Here is an 11,496-nt window from a genome sequence, read left to right on the forward strand (position 1 = left end):
ACCATCATATTGGCTCTGGTACTACGCACTATGTCCCACATTAGAAATTTACCAAACTTACTAACTGCATTGCTTACTTCTTGGATATTTCTTCTGTCAAATGGGTAACCACATAGCAAAATCCAAGAATCTATGTTGAGTACCAAGCTCCTCCAGTTCATTCCTCTGTCATGCTTTTGAAATATGACATGGACATTCGTGAACAGATGCGAGCTACGGGTAACCATATCATCTATGTTAAAAATGCTACTGAACTTGACATAGACTTGACCGAACGGACACAGCTCAATCTCAGTGAATCCCAGATGATGATCAGCCAAGAAATCAGATAGTACCTCTCTGACGGTGTTGAATGCCACTGGGAGATTCGGCATCGGAACGATCGTGGCAATCGCCCACTCTTCATGAGTTGCTGGCGCAGCACCGGTGATGACTCGAATCCGAGCCGGTCTGCCAGCTACTTAGATGCTATGGCGGTTCGGTGGCAGGACAGGGGTGGGGTCAAATGGGAAAGCCGCCATTGTCGACGGGGTCGATGCAGGGTCGATCGCCGCCGGCAACAGAGAAGAGGAAGTAGGATTTGGTTGGATTGTGGTGGATTGGAGACGAAGAGAGACGGAGTTTGGGAAGAGCTGAGATTGTGGCAATCGCCCCGGGACGCCTGCCAGAGAGAATTAACTGGTATTCCCTGGTTGGTGGGTTGAATGACCGCTTGATTAGACACAATCACGGAAATAGTGGCGGGTTGCCTCGGAATCGCAAACGTCTGGCTAGGTGGTGGGCTTTGCCTGGGGATTGGGTTGGGCCTGGGTTGAGAATAGCAGTCGTGTGCCATGTGGCCCCATCGCTTGCAGGCCCGGCATTTAATTCTATATGTGCAACTGGGCCGGATGTGGCCCATGAGAAGGCACCGGACACAGAACAAAGAGCCTGATTTTTGAAATTGCGATGATCCCGCCCTGTTGGTAGTAACTGCTAGAGTAATAGCATTAACTCTAGTGATGTGATTGTGTCCCAGTGATCTAGTTTGATTATGGGTGATCGGATCTGTGCTTGATGATCTATGATCAGTGGAAGACGAATCTAGATAGATCCTTGGAGATTGCAGAGCCTGGATGTAGGACTTCCTAGGGTGACGATGAAAGACGTGCGTCCAAGCATCTTCTTTTTCTTTGAGGTATTGATACAATTCCCAACTGGAATTAGGACCACCATTGCCCCAAAGTAGGAAGTTGATATTCGGTAGAGGAAGAGAGATGTTGCCTCCCTCGATGATCGAAAACCCCACTTCTTTGGAGGAGACAGAGAATTTAGACGACCAATTCTGAGAAATTGGACCTTAAAAAGTGATGCTCTACCTCCAAAACAAGATAAGAGAATAGTGCTTAATGATTCTTCCGTGAGTCGGATTTGTGATCGAGTGAACTCCGCAACCAGGAGGAACTCTTCCATGTCTTTGCCTTCCTCGTAGTTGATTGGCACTCCCCATTTTCTCCAGACTTCCACGACAAAATCTTGACCAATTTCGAAGTTGAGATCAGCTAGGGCCATGGCGTGAGATAGTGGATCGAAAGGCTTAGGATCAGAGCAGGAGGTGTGGTGGCGAGTGAACGCTGGGGCCGGAGTGGCCACCGGCTGCTAGGAGGTGGGAGCGGCAAGCTTAAACAACTGCTTGTTCGTCGTTCCAAATTAAAGTCCAGATCAACAGGTTCTTTTGACATTCAGATCAACAAGTTGTGCGGCGTTTCCATGGCGATCAACATACTCTCTTCTTCCTTTTTTTGTGCTTCTTTTTCTGGATCAACAGGTTCTTTTGGTGCTCAGATCAACAAGTTGTGTTGCGTCGATCAACAATCTGACAAATGCATCTGTAGAAAAAAGAAAGGATTTTGCTTCACGCCACATTCTACGAAATTACTGACGACTCATTCTCTGATCACTAACAAAGGAAGCATGCAGATTCATCAACGGTGTGTCTAGGGCACATCTAGATGTGCTCTAATTATTGCACATCTAAGTGAGTGAATCAAGCATAAAGAAAAAAGAAAAAAAAAGGGAAATATCCACACGAATCTCGACGTAAGATCAATGACATAGGACTTGGATGTGCAATATTTATGGCATATCTAGATGTGCTTTAACAAAACTGAAATTTAAAAGCCAAATTAACAGACCCACTAACCACGACAGCACATGTAATTTACAGCGCCGAGACGAATCCAGGGGGCATCACCCCTCGGGCCGGCGAGTATCCTCAACATACAGCTTCTCCACCTTTTTTGCCTCCATCCGCCTCGCCGATGACCTCGACGTTGAGGCCTGGCATATTTGCTCAGGGTGATGCCGCGCATGACGACATCCAGAGCGAGCGCATCGCCTCGTACCTGTGCATGCCTGCAAGAACGGCCGCTCCTCTTCTTCCTTCCGGTACACCCACCTCCCAACCCAACCCAGGCTGAAGTGCCAGCTCCCGTCCCCCGCCACTCCTGACGGTGCCCACCAGAAAATTCAGACCCATGTGAAATAGCAAAACCATCGTCAAGAACATTGAAATGAAACCGTTTCATTCTTTTCATTGGCTCCAACCAAACACCAAGATGAAACCATAACATTGCGTTCCACTTCTTCTAATAAAGAAAATAAAAAATAAAAATAGCATTCCGTTCCACTTGGTTCAGTAACCAAGCACACAGTAACAGAACAGATCAGCTCGTTGCGTCACAAACAGTTCAGCTATACCGCAGTGCAACCTTGGAAATAAGGCCTAGATCCATATATTATGCTGTGTTGGCCACACAAATAGCGCTTCAGAGTAGCAGACGTAGCATAAAAGTGCGACAGCACCGAATTAAGTTCACACAAATAGCAGGGTCTAGGAAAACCCAGCAACTACGACGGTATAAGTAATTTACAGTGCCGAGACGAATCCAGGGGCATCAACCCTTGGGCCGGCGAGTGTCCTGTAGACATACAGCTTCTCCACCTTTGCATCGTTGGCGCCTCCATCCGCCTGGCTGATGACCTCGACGTTGAGGCCTGGCATGGCTGCCGCAAGGGACCTGCAGCCACCCAGGGTGATGTCGCACGACGACATCCAAAGCGAGCGCATCGCCTCGTACCGGTGCATGCCTGCGAGAAGCGCGGTGTTGCCAAATGGGCAGTTCCTGATCTCCAGCTTCCTGAGATTCTTGCAGCCATTGAGCACATAGATCATGCCATCATCACTATCTCCTGCAAACGAGACAGAGAGCGTCTCCAGCCTCTCGGCGTACATGCCGATGTACAGGAACACACTGTCCGTGAGAAGGCCAGACATAGATAAGCGCCTGAGGCCCTTGCATGACCGGACGATTGCCCCAAAACCCTCGTCCAGTGGCTGGCCTGTCACGGCATCTACTGACCCATGCAGGCAGATATGCAGTCTGAAGGACGTGATTCGCGAGCAGTTCTTTGCCACCGTGATCAGAGCAGAATTAGTCATTCGACGGCAGGAATAGAGAACAGAGTTTAGCTTCCGACAGCCTGAAGATACTGCAACCAGCCCTTCCTCTGTCACACCAGTGCTTATTAACACATTTGCATTCGCAGGAAATACCCTCAACTCTTGCAGCTCCAGGCAAGAAGAGGCTACAACCTTTAATCCTGCATCACCAATGTGATCTAGTACCTACAACCATTAAGCTGAAGTGAATTATAACATTTTATAACAAGAAACAACCAGCAAGGATGAAACACAAATGAAGGAAACATAAGAAAAACAAAGGTATACTCTAAGAATCCTTTTACCAGAAGTGTTCCACTATAACTATTGAAGTAACCTTCCAATACTAGTTACAGAGCTGTTAAAACACCCACAGAAGGACCTTCTCTGGGATTAGAAACACTCACACAAAGATACGTTGAAACACCCAAAAGTATGTCACCTCTTTGTGTGTGGTTTGTGTGGGTGAGCGCGTTAAGTAACACTGACAATTAAGTACAATAGCTATTAGACAATGTTTCCCTAACATCAATCAATCCCATATCAGTTATTACTAAATCATCATTTTGTCTTTGGTCATTCTCAAAATACAGTACTACGTTGACAGAATTTTCACGCCTACAACTTTTCCTTGTGCACAGCATGGCCAGAGATGCATACTATAAAGTATAAACCGCTGTAGCATTACCAAAGATGCCAAGAGAGATAAAAAAGGGTGTACTTCCAAAGTTCGCTGACATTTTTAAGATTATTATATCTTGCCACATTTGAAGGGTCTGATGTTTTCAAATGTCTATACTGGTACAAACTAGTAGATCGTTAAACAAGTCAACAGATACGTGTGTTCTTAACTTCTTATGCAACCTCTGTCAAAGAGTAAGGGTGCGTTTGGTTCAAGGAATATCCTCGAGAGGCTAGGGATAGCCCTTTTTTTGTATGGCTATCAGGCATTTGGTTCAGAGTTTTGGGTGGTTGGGGATAGCCAGATTCGAAGAATATTCCCTGAAAAACGGGCTGAGCGGAGCCGCCGAAAAGTGGCGGATATGGGCAACCACCCTCGCTCTCGCTCGAAGTGGTACACCCCATCTCATTTTTCCTCTCTCTCTCTCTCGCATCGAGCGATGGCAGCCGCTGCACAAGATCTAACGACGCCATGGCTGCTGCTGGTGGTGGCCGGCAAGTCGTGTGCGATGGCGGAGCGCACGGCCGTGGTAGAGCGCGTTGGGGCAGCTGGATTTGGCCAGCGGTGAAGCTCGGGCGTGGACAGGGAAGCTGAGTGGCGGACTGGTGGTGCTGTACAGGAGTGCGCAGCCGCCGACAGGGACGCCGTGCATCCGCCTGACAGCCTGAGGTCGGGGCACAGGAGCTGCTCCTCTGCTCCTTGCTCTCCTATCTTGCATTGTTTTTCTTTAGGCAATCTTGCATAGTTAGTACTCCACGAGCTGCCATGCATATATTTGTTTACAGTGAACACGAGCTGCTCCTTGTGTTCTCGTTTTCTGTTGATTTTCTCTTTACAGGAGCAGCGAACAGAGCGCACAGAGGCGGCAAGCATTTGCTCTGAATTTTACTTGATGAATATACTATCAAATTTAGATGGTTTGTTCGTGAATTATGTGCCCTGTATACTTATTCACCTTCGGAAATATGATTGTTTTCCATAAAAAAATAACTGACCACCTCAAAGAAATAAGATTCTTGGAACAACCTATCCATCCATCATCCCTCAAACCAAACATCAAATGGCTGTTCTCAACCCTTTTTCATCCCTATACAACCAAACAGAAAAAATGGCTATCCCTAACCGGGTGGTTGGGGATACCCTCAACAACCCAAACTGATCCCTTGAACCAAACACATCCTAACACATAAGAAGTTGAACTAAATGTATTTTGTGTGTTAAATTTACAAAATTCTTGCCTAATAAGTACAACTTAAAACAGCATATTGGGCAACATTACTTGCTAATTACACTACAGCAGGGTTGACAAAAGTAGAACTTCCATATACGTAAACATCTCATTTCATAGGCTTGAAGTGAAACAACACAGCCAACAAAGTAAAGCTCTAGTAACTGCATAAAGTAATTTAACATAACAAGAAACAGACTAAATTTCCCTACCACCAGTGCTACTAAGCCTTACCCACAAGTGTCGGAGATTCTGACATTGGCGAATAATTCCAATAAGATCAACTGTCCGAAACATTGGAGCATAGCTAAGGTTCAAGCATGTTAGGTTCTTGCAAATATATTGTATTATTGGAGTAATCCAACGTGGAGAATCCCAAAAGCCAGATAAACTATTCAGAGAACTGCATTGTTGAATAGCACTGTAGAGACTGGGGAGTGCACCAGCATTATTGCTTTGAGCAACCAATCCTGTACCTAAATCCACCAGCTTAGGAGCGGAAGTAAGAATTTTGGCTAAAACAGCTGGTGGAACTGCACGATTTAACCTTATGCTTTTAAGATTTGGACTCCTTGCAACAAGACTTTCCAATGCATTAGCACTCACTGCTCCATCCAAGCAAGCAAAATTCAAGGATTCTAATGATGTCGAAGGCTTGGGGAAACAACTAAACCAATGACGGCCTCGAAACTCCACCTGACTCCCTTGTAAGTCAAGTTCCTTCAGAAACCTATAATGAAGAGTTTACAAATTAAGTAATATGACTTGCAATTACCGAAAGAACTTTTCTGAAGCAACACTTAAAAAACTGAAGAGAGGTCGAGATTAATTAATCTTAATAGAACAGAACATGTGTATGAGACAATAACTTCTAAGATACACAATTTTGCCAGGTATTAACATTCTAATTGTTATCAAAATAATCCGGTTTACGAATGACATCATTGTTGGTGACTACTGATGCAAACGACCTACCAGTTCTACAGAAAACAAACGGACAGTGCGCAAACTATTGAATTTCCTTAAAGATGGTATCACCAAATATATGTCACATAAACTATAATAATCCAATCTGGAGTCACATGGAAATGATGCTTTATGAATAGACATGAGAAAATATGTAAATATGACTGGAAGTGTAATAATAGCTGTAACTGTTAATAATAAATATGAAACAATTTTTAAGTGCCTTACGTATGGGCTTTACAAATGTTATGGGTGGAGATCAGAACGTGGGGCCTTGGACCTACACTAAGTGGGCTGCACAATGCTAGTAACAACCATGTACACCTAAGATTAATGAGAAGATATTTTCCATTATCTTATCTTTCAAGCTGTGAGAACCGAGCGGTGTTCGGTTGGCTAGAGCACACACCTGTGAGCTCCTCCACCCACGTTTGAGGCGCAGCCTCCGCAGGTGCCTCACTTTTACCTCAACAACGCACAGTTTAGCGAGCGAACTGCCCCCTTTAACCACTCCTTTTTATCTTTCAAGTTGTGATCTCCAGGTTTCGTTGTGTGAGACTAAGGAGTTTCATTGTTTAAGAGGGCAGGCTCACCAATATACGGTGTGCCGTATGACGCAGCAACTAAAGAATGAAGAACCAAATTTGTTATCTCCTACAAAGTCGATCGCCAGCACCTAGGATCTGACTTTGCCCCAACCAAGCCGACACTGCCAGTACAAGCTACCCTTCGTTAGTGTTTACCCTGTTGCGTACATTGGTACTAAGGTTTTAAGTTTATATTGCTGAAATTCCCTAGCCTTAAATAAATACCGATCGGTGGGCACATGGAATCCACCCACAGAGATACGTACCAAATTATGCAACTACAGTAACAAGTTTGTGGTGAGTTTCAAAACTTAGTAAAAAAATATGTACGATGATTATGGTTAAGAATAGTGAATAATTACCATTATTTGCCTAATTAAGAGTTGGTAACACTTCAAATGCGAGCCCTTCAAGAGGTTGTGGGAGTGGACGTACAACCCACCACCTAGGTTCAAGTCCTCACAGACGTGAATTTATATTCCTATATATACTGTAGGGGTTTCCATGATAGTTTTCTTTCAAAAAAAAGGCGAGCACTTCAATTATATTGATGGGAGGATCGAGAGACTCTAGACCAGGCATATTTGAAATTGGTAATAAATTACTGGTGAAAGAACCATCGAGTATTCTAATCCTCCTTTAAACTGGAATGATATGACATAGCCAACATTACTACATTAGTGCCTTCCTCTCTTTCCGATGTTCTGGTAATGCCACATTGCTATATGTAAACCACCGACAGTCCACATATGTCTTTTAAAGTTACTGGTGAAAGAGCCCTCAAGATTCCACTTATATAAATGCAGCATACCAAACTTTTTTATATTGATCACAACTCAAAATGTATATGCAGTCATGAAGATTATATAACACTGGAACCATGGATTGCCCCAATATGCAATGCATTCACAATCTCTTAAATAAGTTCGCACAAACTGGTTTGAAGAAACATCCCTTAAAATAAGACCTTTCTTTAATAAACTGAAGTGCATCCACAATCTCAATCATTATTGTTTATCAGAACTCATGGAAATGGAGATAGAGCAATGCCAACTTACAAGGACTTATCAAGGTTTTTCTGTAGGATCATTCAAATGTCATTGATAGTTTCTCGGTTTCCATTCTAAAACAAACATAACATAAATTTGGTATCCAAGATTCAAACAATTGTACAAGGAAGACATCCACATTCAGTAGTCAGTACTATTATCATAACATGAAATGTGAAAGACTTCCAAGCTTGTAGCATTCTGACCTGCAATTGGTGGCAATAGTAGCAAGGCCATCAGTGCTGAACCCCTCACAGCTAACAAGGACTAGTGATCTCAAATTGGGAAATGAGTGAGCAAGGTGATTGAGGCAACCATCAGTGACAACCATCCGCTTCAGGCGGAGCTCTTCAAGGCCAGGGCACGCACGGGCACACGCATCCACCCATGGCTCCGCTGAGGCACCCCACCCCGCAGGGACAAGGTTGAAGTCAGCAAAGCGTGGCTTGCCCTTCACGGTCAGCGAGCGCAGGCAGGGGAAACGCGCGTGCACACGCTCTGGGCGCACGGCATAGCAGTTGGAAATGAACACGGAGCGGCGAGTGAGGCCCTCAATGCGGTACCACGCGTGACACACGAGAGATGCAGCATCGCGGTCACGGTGCGACGATACGAAGCCAAGGATGTGCTCCACCACTTCATCTGGGAAGTAGGGCATGTTGCCGCCTCCCAGAATCCTAACAAGCCACAATTAACTTTTACAGTTTCCGGCCGTGACCTGTTCACAGTCACACCAGCACAAGAAACAAAACATTGTGTTAGCACTGGGTACCAATTAACTACCATTTGCTTGAAATTGGTACTGTACAGGCTGATATATGATATATATTCATACTCAAATAAGTACTTGATCATAAATTTCCAAGAATTAACACAGTTAATTAAGCAACAGTCGCACGAATTTTTTGCATCTTTCCATAAGTAGAAGTGTTCGCAAGAAAACCCAGAGATGTCCTCCGACCGCACACCCAAAGAGTGCCATGGGGTTGGGCTGGACTGGAACCCCAAAATTTCCTCTTCTTTTTCTTCCGGAAAAGGAACCCACAGCTATGATCAGCTCAACAAGCAGCGAACGAATCCGCATGAAACTAGATGGATTAAACTCCTCACAGCTCACAGAAAGGAAAGAAAATACGAGATCAAAACCATCCGGACAGTACAAGCAAGTTAGGGTTCGTCACCAGCCCCCGTCCGGACGGATCGGCGGTCCAGCGGAGCGGAGAAGCCGTGGAGGAGGAGGACGACGGCGGCGACCGTGGAGTCAGAGGAGGATCCCTTGGAGGCGGCGTTCCTCGGTGGAAGGAGGCCTGGACCCGGGGGCGGGTGCTCGGCCGGCGGAGTGCGGAGCGCGACGACCGTCAGAGTGCTTTGTTATCATCGAATCGTTTTTTATTCGCTTTCTTATCTCACCCACCCCGCCTCCCCTGTCACTAACAGGTGGGCCCTCGCTGACAGAACCCTCTCCAGCGCCTCTCTCTCTTTTCCTCGAGTCACCACCAGAAAGAGCAGCGGCGGCGTCCGGCGGCGCCGCGGCGAGGTGCTGCCCTTCTCCTCTCTCTCGCCCCCTTTCCCTTGGGGCTCCTCTGCCCCCTTTCATTCGGACGTCCCCATGGCCATGGATGACTGACGGCAGCGGCGGCGGATGCCCTCTCTCCCTGCTCTGGTTCCCCCGCTCTCTCTCCCCTGATCTGTTTTTCCTCTCTGGGCTGCAGCGCGAAGGAGGACAGGGACGAGCGGCAGGCCGGCGACCAGCAGCACCACTCTCTTCTCCGTTGGTGATTCCTCCCCAGGTACTATAACCCTAGCTGTTCGATCTGCTTGTGCATGCTGATCTGAAGTACTGTTCGTGTGCGGTTTGTGTGTATGCGATGGCTCGTGTTTATGCCCTGTATAGCATGCTTCTTTATGATTGGTTAGCTGCAGTTCCGAGGACAACATACTTCAGTTTTGTGCAGCGCCTGAATCTAGCTGGCCGGCGCGCCCTCGATCCCGCCCATCCCACTGGCCGGCGCAGCCACCCGCTCCCCATCTCGCCCATCTTCTTCTTCCACATCTTCTTCCCCTTCCTCTTCCATCTTCTTCCCCCCTTCCCTGGATCCCCCTTTTTCTCTTCTTTATTTACTTGCCCAGGCAGCCCCTTCTAAGTTCCTCCTCTTTCTTTGTTCCTATTCTTCCCCTGCTCTCCATGCACATGAATTTACTGACCACAGATTCATCTTTTGCAGGGTGTGCAAATATTATTTGGGGTCGTCCTACATTTTTAGAATATTTGTTATTTTTATTGCTATATGATCATTCAATTATACTTACTCATTGTGTAGATTTTGATTTGATGCATAAAGCACAAAGCATAGGCAATTCCATAGTTTGTCATCCGAACATGATTTGGTATTGAAAACCCATTGAGATTCCAAGGCCCAATTTCATGAGCATCCAAACATGTGAATTCGTATTCAAGTCCATTACAGTTTCCTCCCTGAATTGGAACTGAAACCAATTCAATACGGAGGCCTTCAATACATACATCCGAACACAGCGTGCATGTTGAGCATGATTTGCGTGTAATGTTGTTTTAGGGAAATCATGGTGAATGCTCCTGATGATTTTGTAACTTATGCGTGTCTGTTGAGTAAATGGATGTTTCTTCCATGGTTAACATCTGGAAACTTGATAACAATAGATATGTATTACTATTCACCCCTTTTGTCTGACGACCTTGTGTATGCTTCCAGGTTGGAAGGATGAGGAAGGGACTTCATCCCCAGATGCAGTGGATCTCGTACGTGACGCAGAGCGGCAGGCTGATCAACATCATGATGACCAAGGTGAACCACACCGGCAAAGTGTACCACATGAGGGCGAAGCGGCAGATGGCTCAGAGCCTGGGGCAGATCGCCAAGTTCAAACGCCGATACGAGCAGGAAGCGCCGGAGGAGAACCAAGACAAGTAGGGCAGTGCTGTTTGCAAAGGAGATATACATTCTCCTTAGCCTTAAGCTGCATCATCAGATTTTAGTTAATGAACTTTGTTCGTGGAATTTTGTTTCCATTCTCAGGGATAATGCTGTTTAAACCTCTGCAAGTTCGTGTCACTTGCATGTTGGGATTCTCAGAGCCATAAAACAAAAGGAAATTTTGAAGCCAATTAGTTTCTGTTTTCGCATCAGTTAATGGTTGGGCATGACAACGTGTCTTTGATTTAGTTCTGTTTCTACTGTATTGCTAGTTTGTTTCAGAACATGTCTTTGAGAGGTCGACTGGTATTGGTATTGTTGCTTGAAATCCTTGCTGTACTTGAGAGATCGATGTGAACAAAGCTCAGCGGTTCTTGTGCTGCTTACCTTGCAGGCTTTGCACAACGTGAGCTTCTGAGAACTGAGTTCAGCAACTTTGGTTACTTCAAGATGATGATGAGTTTTGCCGGGATGATGATTGGCTAGAATTTGAATTAGTTTAGCCTGGAGGAGGAAGATGAAGAGAAAACACAATTATATGAGAACATT

General features: G+C 45.7%; 2 protein-coding genes across 3 annotated transcripts; one reads left to right on the forward strand and one right to left on the reverse strand.

Annotated features, from left to right (window-relative positions):
• Positions 1 to 2,640: 2,640 nt before the first annotated feature.
• Positions 2,641 to 9,349, reverse strand: LOC119302163 (transport inhibitor response 1-like protein Os11g0515500). 2 transcript variants are annotated; one of them, XM_037579191.1, is made up of 4 exons: positions 9,175 to 9,349; positions 8,200 to 8,711; positions 5,626 to 6,121; positions 2,641 to 3,667 (listed from the first exon to the last, which is right to left on the reverse strand). In XM_037579191.1, exons 2-4 carry the CDS (start codon positions 8,649 to 8,651, stop codon positions 2,909 to 2,911), a joined length of 1,707 nt encoding a protein of 568 aa, XP_037435088.1. In that variant the 5' UTR covers positions 8,652 to 8,711; positions 9,175 to 9,349; the 3' UTR covers positions 2,641 to 2,908. The 2 variants fall into 2 exon arrangements, with proteins under 2 accessions (XP_037435088.1, XP_037435087.1); XM_037579190.1 differs by having other exon boundaries at positions 9,154 to 9,349.
• A 45-nt stretch (positions 9,350 to 9,394) lies between these two features.
• On the forward strand, positions 9,395 to 11,195 carry LOC119302164. Its single transcript, XM_037579193.1, has 3 exons — positions 9,395 to 9,530; positions 9,706 to 9,783; positions 10,726 to 11,195. The coding sequence occupies exon 3, from the start codon at positions 10,735 to 10,737 to the stop codon at positions 10,942 to 10,944; it is 210 nt and encodes a 69-aa protein (XP_037435090.1). The 5' UTR covers positions 9,395 to 9,530; positions 9,706 to 9,783; positions 10,726 to 10,734; the 3' UTR covers positions 10,945 to 11,195.
• The last annotated feature ends 301 nt before the right edge of the window (positions 11,196 to 11,496 follow it).

Source organism: Triticum dicoccoides, chromosome 5A (genome assembly GCF_002162155.2).
Source record: "Triticum dicoccoides isolate Atlit2015 ecotype Zavitan chromosome 5A, WEW_v2.0, whole genome shotgun sequence".
Taxonomy (NCBI): domain Eukaryota; kingdom Viridiplantae; phylum Streptophyta; class Magnoliopsida; order Poales; family Poaceae; genus Triticum; species Triticum dicoccoides.